Below are 9,613 nucleotides of genomic sequence, written 5' to 3'. Positions count from 1 at the left end.
ATTTTCAACTCTATCATGAGGGAATCAAAATCTTAACCCTAAAATAAATCAAAATAAAACATAAAGTTTGTTGCTCTTTCCATAGGAGACTAGAATTTTAAAATAAAATAATGTACGAAAAATTCATTTAGTGTTTCCTAGTGTAATCACCCAGATTTTTGATAAAAAAATATATATTTATAAAATTATACATAAAAAAATAAAAATACAATTATATAGGCTCATATTTAAATATATACTTAGCCATCTAAATAAAAATACACTCTATATATAGGTCAATACCTAAATATCTAAGGCCTAACTGTACCATCTAAGGCCTTCATTGACTAAGTTGTCTTCTTAAGTCTTTACTATCTTCTTGTGCAAGCGAGTATTTATGCTGACGTTTCGGATTATTTTATGTCACCAAATATCAAGATGAATGTATATCATTAATTTCATTTTAAATAGGTATAATATTGTAAACAATCTTAAAAATATTTATGGTGACGTGCCCGAATCCTTGTCAACTTTTAATAGTTCCCCCGACCTCCAAAAAAATTAATTTTTGACTCCGCCCTTGGTTAAAGGTTCAACTTTTAAGGCTCCTGGGAGGACTTGCTTACTATACTGAAGCACCATTTTGGAAAATAAACCTAGGTTGAGAGAGTTGAAGTGAGCCCACTTCATTTGTCATGTTAACCAGCCACATCATCACTAGAATGGTTAAAGACGATTTAAGCCAGGATCTGTAGCATTATTAGTTTTAAAAAACGTGTACGTTTTTTTCCCTCGAGGAGGAATGGACAACCTACTCAAAAAGGATTTGGATGTTTCTAAATAGGAAATGATGTCATCAAAATAACCCCACTAATTATATATAGCCATGTGACACCTCTAAATCTCAGTTAGGCAAAAGTGAAGAAGTACCTCAAGAACAATCAAGGTGCCTTCCTCAGCACTATCCTAACAAGACTACCCAAATTAAGGTAGCTCGATTTCGGCTGAGGTACATCATCATTGTCCGATCGAGGTAGGTTCCCTTTATTCAACCAAGGTGAGTTGAACTCATCCGACCAAGATAAACATAGTTTGATTAATTAATGTCCCAATAGGACACCAACTCTTAACAAAGTTCGATTATATCCTCTCCGAAAAATCTTCATGAAAGACAATGAGAAGGAGTCATACTCCTACTACAAGAATAACACTTCAGCTAATATAAAAGGAACCTCAAGTACCAGGTAAGCATTCCAACTTCAATACTTTAAATTACTTACTGAGAGAGAGGCGAAACTCCGAACATCGAACAATTCTCCCTAGTTGAGTTCTGTGTTGACTCGAGTGTTGAGGGGTCCCCTTTGAGCACACGCTTAAGGTCTTATCGTCGTTTACGTTTGTTCACTATTCAGGGAGAAAGGAAGAAGAATACTAACCAATAAGGAAGAAAGTCACGTATTCCAGCTCGGTTCGATTTGGTTGATTCGTCTGAAAGGTCGGTTCTATTTACGACATCATCAGAAAATATAAACAAATCACAACAAACACGTCATACTTTAAAATTTTGGACTACCTATTAGTATGTTTGTAATCTCATGTCCAAATAAACAAAACCAAAAAACCGAATTACGCACCTAAAAACTAATTGGGCTACTATTGTCTCCTCATAATGCATGAAAATTACGTATGAAAAAGGCATACTACATAAGCACATTCAAATTTCCTCCCAAAGTCGATAACACTTGATTCCAAACGAGTTTTTCCATCTATTAATCTAATAGTCCAAAATTTGGAGTCGATTTCTATTAGACTAGAAACTTCAAGAGTGTGATACGAAGAACCCTTCCCACCTTCAAAAATTGGCAGTTTGTCCGTTTTGGTTCTAGACCCTCACGAATTTGTTCTCCCAAATCCACCTCATAATGGGCCCAAGAAGCCGGTCTAGCAATAGCCCCTTGAAGGCCCGACCCTGTAGCCCTAACCAGTGGTGGACCTAAGAATTGAAATCATTAGGGGCACAAAACTGGTGTGGGTGTCCTGGAACAACGTCCCTGAAATTTTTTTTTTGGGTTTTTTATGTAGGGGCTTAGGGCTTTGTTAACTTTTGAGAGAGGAAGAGGAGATGGGTTGAGTGATTAAAGAATTTGATGGATATGGGCTTAGCAAGTGGGCTTGACAACTTATGAATGTCGGCTTGGGCTTAACAATTTATGAGTGTGTGTTAGTGGGCTGGATTAGAATTAGTAGACTGGATGCCTAATTTTTTTGATTGGGGCCTTAAGCTCAATTTGCGATAAGCATCTAGTATACTTAGGGTAAAAAAAATGACTGCCCTCAGTACTAATGAGCTGGGCCCCTCATTGGCCCTACCGTTAGGAAAATCATTGCTAATTGTTATGGGAGTTGGACCCCCTTATATCTAACTGAAAATAACATATAGCCCATATGTTTGGTAGCCCATGGGAGTCCAACAAATTTATTCCATTGATTTAATCAATTAAATAGTTTTATTTTTACTCTTTTATCCCATAATTCATTGTCCAAAATTTATTGTTTTAATATAGATTCTATTGTTTTTTAAAGCACAATTTACAATTCATTGTTTTAGTTTTGAATTCATTTATTTTTGAAATTTCATTTAAAAAAACAATGGAATTAAGAGTTACTCAATAAAACTCGTTGACAATGGATCTTGTTAAAAAGAGTTTTATGTACTGATTCTGAATATGTAATTCTTTTAAAAAATTTAACATGTATTTTGATAGTTAAAAGTTTTGAAATTTCGTTTAAGATACTTGGGCTTACATGGACTACGACTATATAAGTTACCTAACACTACTAATATCTAACACATCACACCCCACATCTAAGCAATGTGAAATGTGCGTAACAAAGTCTTTTTCTTTTTTTTTTGAAAAGGTCAGGGACCATATATATATTCATCAACTCATCGACTGCGTGAAAGAACATGAGGCCAAAATTAGCACTCGGGCCACCAATAGGTGGAATGAAACAAGCCTAAAAAGGTAGACTATATCAACATACTATAATCAAAATTACTAGAGAAAGAAAACTATAATAACCGGCTAAGTCAGTACTCATGGTGACCATGTTGCTGCCAACTCTCCCAAGAATTTTTATCTGAATTAACAACTTGCATGACTGAACTTGGAGCCTCCTCTATCCATACTCTCGCTTCGTGAAACTGGAAGGAAATCTTGGCTAGTGCATGTGCAGAAGCATTAGCTTCACGACGCACAAGAGACACCGACCATCCAGAAAAATTCAGTAGCAATCTTCGAATTTCCAGGATAACTGAACGCCAACTTGTAAGGTTGAGCTCCTCACCTTTAATTGCAGCAACTATAACTGAGGAATCTCCCTCTAAGATAATATGTCTGAATCCTAGCTCTAAGGAAAGCTGAACTGCATAGAGTGCAGCCATGGCTTCCGCTAAAGTAGGATCAATCAAACTCCTCCTCACCATTGTACTACATGCCATAACATCTCCACAGATATCTCGAAGAATAACCCCAAATCCAGTACACTGAGATTGTGAGTGAACAGCAGCGTCCCAATTCACTTTGATAAAATTAAAAGATGGGCCTCTCCAAATATTTAAAGCCGGAGAAGAAACCACAGAATCTGTTGTTGTGCTCAATAGACTAGTCTCCACCTGGGCTTTCTCATAAGCATCGGCCGTGAGAATGCCATGTTGGGCAACCTGAGTAGGATGCATAAAATCACCTTCATGAATGAATCGATTACGTCTAAGCCAAATCATACGCATTGTTATAGCCATGATGCCTTGTTCTCTAATTGAAAGTATCTGGGACATGTACATCCAAAATTGGGCAAAACTCCCATGGTGAGCCATATGAAGTTTTTGCAACTTCTTTAGACTTGCACAAAAAACATCACTCACAGCTGGACATTCCCAAAGAGCATGGAGTAAAGTCTCATCAGCATTCTGGCAAATTGGGCAAATAGAGGAACTACCAATATGTCATCTAAGTAGGAAAAAATAAGTTGGCAGAATTTCATGGACAGCTCTCCATATGAAGACCTTAGTTGAAGGAGGTACGACTAGTGACCAAACCAGCCTCCATACTTTGCTTTCAACATTAATAATTGGGACAGAAGTAGAAGCTAAGGCACGATTCTTAATTTCCATCGATCTATGGTACCCACTCTTCACAGAATAAACTCCATTAGACGTTCCCGACCAGTAAATCGTATCAGATATAAAGCGTGAACCCATGGGTTGTTGCAATATTAGTTGTGCCTCTTCTTCACCAAACACCTGCTTTATAAGTTCAACGTTCCACCATCCACTATTCCAATCAATTAGAGTTTCCACCTTATCTAGTCTTTGAAACCCCAAAACTTCAGCCCGAGAATTATAGCATAAAGTTTTAGGGAGCCAATTACTATTCCAAATCTATGTTACCGCTCCATTACCGATTCTCCACTTCAATCCATCTAGGAGCATGGCTCGGGCATCCAACAAGCTTGACCAAACATAGGATGCATTCCTCCCTTTAGCTACATGAAGGAAATCACTATTCTGAAAATATTTTGCTTTAAGAATACGACTAGACAAAGAATCCGGATTAGTAATAATCCTCCAACCTTGTTTGGCTAATAAAGCATCATTAAAAGAGTCAAAATTACGGAATCCCATACCTCCAACATGCTTAGGCTCACAAAGTTTCGCCCATGATAACCAGCATCTAGAATTGCCATTCGTTGAATTACCCCACCAAACTCCTCGCATGATCTGATCCATTTCATTACATAGACCTTTAGGAAGCTTGAATAGTTGCATTGCATATGTTGGTATGGCTTGGAGGACCGCTTTAACAAAAATTTCTTTGCCCGCTTGAGACAAACTACGGTGCGACCAGCTCATTACTTTCTTCCTCATCTTGTCAAGAATATATAGAAAAGCCTCCCTTCTCGATCTGCCCACCACTGCCGGTAAACCCAGATATCGATCATAATGCTTAGCCTCAACTGCCCCAATCAAAGAAACCATGTTTACTCGCTGTTGAGAAGTTGTATGTCTGCTAAAATAAATGCTGGTTTTATCAAAGTTTATTAGCTGTCCCGAAATCTGTCCATAGGCTGAAAGGATATCATGGACACATGGCCAATCCTCTCCCTTTACACGACAAAAGAGCAGACTATCATCGGCAAAGAGAAGGTGTGAGACCCGAATTCGACCCCTTCCAAATGGTACCCCTCGAAACATATTTGCTTCATGTGCTCTTTGAAGATTACTACTTAGAGCTTCTGTACACAAAACAAAGAGGAGTGGTGAAAGAGGATCCCCTTGTCTAATGCCTCTCGTGGGATGAATAATATCAGTAGTCGATCCATTGATGAGAATCCGATATGAAACTGAGTTAATACACCTCATGATCCACCACTGCCACTTGCCCGAAAACCCCAATCTTGCCATAACCTCCTTCAAAAAATTCCATTCCACCCTGTCATACGCCTTACTCATGTCAAGCTTAACTGCCATATAATTAGTCCTGCTTTTCGCCAAGAAACTCATAGTGTGCAATGCCTCATAGGCAACTATCACATTTTCAGTTATGAGCCTTCCTTTAATAAAAGCTGATTGATTGCCTTGAACAATTTTAGGAAGGAGATTCCCCAATCTGATAGCCAAGACCTTCGAAATGATTTTATACGAGACGTTACATAAACTTATGGGTCGAAATTCTGTAACTCTAACAGCATCTTTCTTCTTAGGTATCAAAGCAATAAGCGTGTTATTGATTTCAGGATCCATCACACCAGTCTCCAAAAAATCCATCACAGCCTCAAAGACATCATCACCAATGATATCCCAATGAGAATGATAGAAACCAGCCGAGAATCCATCAGGCCCGGGTGCTTTGTGTGAACTAATACTTTGCACAGCATGCCACACTTCTTGCTTAGTGATCCTACGACACAAATACTCATTCATACCTGCATCCACAACCTTCGTTAGTGGGTTTAGAAAAGATAAATCATGTTGGGTTGGACCAGCAGTAAACAACCGAGTATAATACTCATGGAAAGCATTATGAATAGCATCATCAGACTCCCTTAAGCAGTCATCCTCATTTATGACCTGGTCTATATGATTAGAACATTGTCGCTGCTTCATGCTTGAATGAAAAAATTTAGAATTTTTATCTCCATCTTGTAACCAGTGTTGTTTACACTGATGCTTGATGATCTTCTCCTCCTCATCTTGAATACAACTTATTTGATGTCGAATGAGAGAAATTTCTTCCTGATTTGCATGAGATTCACATCCCACAAGATTATCAAGTTTATGCTTCAAATGGTTAGCAGCATTAAGTTGTTGTTGTCTCCCCTTAACTACCCACTTCTGTAACGGCGGACCACACCGTTTCAAGTTCACTCTCAACTGCTTTAGACCAGAATGAGAAGCTCCAACATCCCCACGTTTAATCCATTGCTGTTTTATAATATTTGCACACATCTCAACCTTTCCCCAAGTCGGCTCATAAGTCTTATTAATTAAACTACACACATTAATTAGCATGCAAAAATAGGTAGTTTTTTAGCGAAACTTCATCCAATGCATGCGTATCCAACTTTTCGAGTCCGAATGAATACAACAATTCACATGATAAATTGATAATCATATACTATAAATAAGCTCAACCTCCTCCTTTTTTTGTGGGATGTCGTACTTGATACGTAAGCACCAAATAACAGCCGGACTTCTCGTTTCTCTCTCTGTCTCTCGTTCTTTTTAATTCAAGTCATACAATTAATTAATTATTTAATTTTGACTAAACCAAACAAAGACGTTCCATTCCATTACGCGTAATAACATCACATAATCCAAACACAACACAGCCTGCCCAAAACCCATCTTTTTCGGTTGAAATTTTGGGATTCCGCAATTCTCTAAAGTCTATAATTCACATTTAAAGGTGAAGAAAAAGTTCGATAAGTTTTAAAAATTAAAAAATAAAATAATATGGTGTAACGTGACACAACTCTTTAACTATTGGGTTCAAATTGTAGACTTTATAATCATAAACTAATTGCGGAACCCTAAAACCGTTATATTTGGTTTCAGACCAACGAATTACGGAATTCTCAAATCCTTATGTTGAACTCCGGCCAAATCTTAAAATGTGTTTTACTTTTTCTATATTCCGTCAATGATGTGTGGGGGTATTTTAGTCAAAACGTAAGTCTTTCGTATGCTTGCTACTATATGTTACGTGATTCAGATTATTGTATGCGCGTTGACGTGTACTAGGACGCGGTGCGCCATAAGACAATGGGGTTGGGGTCCCCATGTCAAAACGCCGACGATCCAGCCGTGCAGGACGTGACGCGTGGGCTCCTCAAAAACATACACATTTACTTGATGGACCCACCTACGGTGGTCATCGACGACTCTATGTGATCTATATCATCATCATGGCCATCATGACATACACACATAACATGCATGAATACATGCATCATCTTCGCAGTTTCCTAATTTTGTTTGAACTTGTGTGCGAAAGTGACAATTCTCTTAAATTCGTTCCGTTTATTACATTAATTCTGTCTTTTTTGTACAAAATTTGGACGTCGTCATACTCTTCAACTGGTCAATTTGTTCTTATTCTTGTTTTCCCCATTGGGATGGATGACCACTACAGCTTAGATAACCAAGAGAAAAGCCACATTGAGCCATCTGCTTGTCTACTCTGTTGTTGTCGCACATTTGTATATAAGGTCCAGCATAAAAAATTAGAAGGATTTATCTACAGTCAACTCCATAACTCAGTCAACCACTCAGGAACAATCTAGTTGGTTGGAAGCAATTTCGTTCATTTAGGAAATCGAGTTAACTTCTTCCTTTATTTTTTATGAAAAGAGTTTAAACTCGTCACTTCATTTCATAATAGTAAATATTACATCTAGTACCATGTTAGTAACCTATAAATTTATAAACTCCAACAGAGGAATTACAAAGCAGAAGAATAAACACCTAACAACATCGAGATGTACCTGAATAACCTTGTCATAGGATAAATCTGGACAGACTAAACAAAACAAAAGGCAAAACAATATACATGCATTGGATCAAGATTATTGACTTCCCCTTTATCAAGAAAAGCCTATATCCTACCAGATCTAGGAGGCCCATCACTATGCACCAAATATTTGTTGGCGGAACACACCAGCAAAATCGATGTTGTGAAGAATCCATAACAAATGAATGAGAAGAATCATATTTCATTTACATAGGAATATTTCTGTTGGCTTTCCCAATTCGTGAATAAGAATGAAAGGGCTAGAAGCGAGCGCTTCTAGCTGCTTTGCCTGCTTCTTATTTGGTGATTACGTGTAGTGAAGAAATTTTGTATATCGCTTATTGAACATAACATAGATTGTAGACTAGATGTACAAACTATAAACAAATCAACAAAAAAACTAAAAGAACATTCTATAAAAAGTGTATGAAGGAGGAAGAGATGGTGCTCTCCTCCTCCTCATAATCGTATTACAAGAGAACTCTGGTTGAGAGAAACTTTAGAAAAAGATGAGGCGGTTGGAAATCAAGTTAACTTTTCACAATAACATTTGATATTTTGTCAAAAATTTGAAAAAAGAAAAAGAATATAGATATTTGAAAATTTTGAATGGAGTCAAATAATAATAGTGCTAGGTAGCCCATATAGTGTTAGATCATGAAAGTCCAAGTCTCTTAAATGAAATTTTAATACGTTTTAACTTTTAAAATACATGTTAGATTTTCAAAAAAAATTACATATTCAGAATCAACGCATAAACTCTTTCTAGCAAGATACATTATTGATGAGTTTTATCGGGTGGATCTTAATTCCATTGTTTTTTCAATGAAATTTCAAAAACAATGGATTCAGAACTATAATAATAAATTTTAAACTATGCTTTAAAAAATAATGGAATTCATATTAGAATAATAAATTTTCGACAATGAATTCTGGGATAAAAGAATAGAATAAAGTTATTACATTGATTTAGCCTGTTGGACTTTTATGTACTACTAAACTGATGAGTTACATGTCTTTTCGTTAACAATCTATTTTAAAACAATGGAAAAGCTATTTTAATATTTGTTTCGCATACATATTAATATTATTACGCAAATTCCTATAGTCGATGGATGAGGAAGTTAAAAAGGGATTTAAAAGTGGCGTGGCCCAATATAAAAGCATTCACATGGGGGTATCCCAAAAGTTGAAATGCCAAAATTTGGCAATCCAAATAGTGACACATGGATCCAGTTCCTTTCCAATTACTTGGAGGATGGGCAATTAGCTGTTATTTTAATTCGTAAAATAATTTTAAAAAATTTAATAACAATAACATATAACACGCATTTAAGTTTATAAATTCAGTAATATGTTATTTTTATTAAATTTTTTAAAATAAGTTTTTTTATATCAAATTTTTTTATATCATTTTTCAAATAAAAATGTTTTAGTGGTCTACATGCGGAGAGAGAAAAGTGGAAGCACTCGGCAGTGTATTTAATCCATTTAAGTGGTGGGTGGTGGCCTAAAAAAAAAAAGAAAAGAAAAAAGAAAAGAAGTTGATGGGTAGTGGAAGT

General features: G+C 36.4%; 1 protein-coding gene across 1 annotated transcript; it reads right to left on the bottom strand.

Annotated features, from left to right (window-relative positions):
- Positions 1 to 3,070: 3,070 nt before the first annotated feature.
- LOC119992773 lies at positions 3,071 to 7,322 on the bottom strand. Its single transcript, XM_038839565.1, has 5 exons — positions 7,245 to 7,322; positions 6,836 to 6,928; positions 4,441 to 6,517; positions 4,046 to 4,365; positions 3,071 to 3,949 (listed from the first exon to the last, which is right to left on the bottom strand). Exons 1-5 carry the CDS (start codon positions 7,320 to 7,322, stop codon positions 3,071 to 3,073), a joined length of 3,447 nt encoding a protein of 1,148 aa, XP_038695493.1.
- Positions 7,323 to 9,613: the final 2,291 nt, after the last annotated feature.

This window comes from Tripterygium wilfordii, chromosome 23 (genome assembly GCF_013401445.1).
Source record: "Tripterygium wilfordii isolate XIE 37 chromosome 23, ASM1340144v1, whole genome shotgun sequence".
NCBI classification, from domain to species: Eukaryota; Viridiplantae; Streptophyta; class Magnoliopsida; order Celastrales; family Celastraceae; genus Tripterygium; species Tripterygium wilfordii.
Note: the sequence above shows the minus strand (reverse complement) of the source record. Positions and strands in the feature narration are given on the sequence as shown.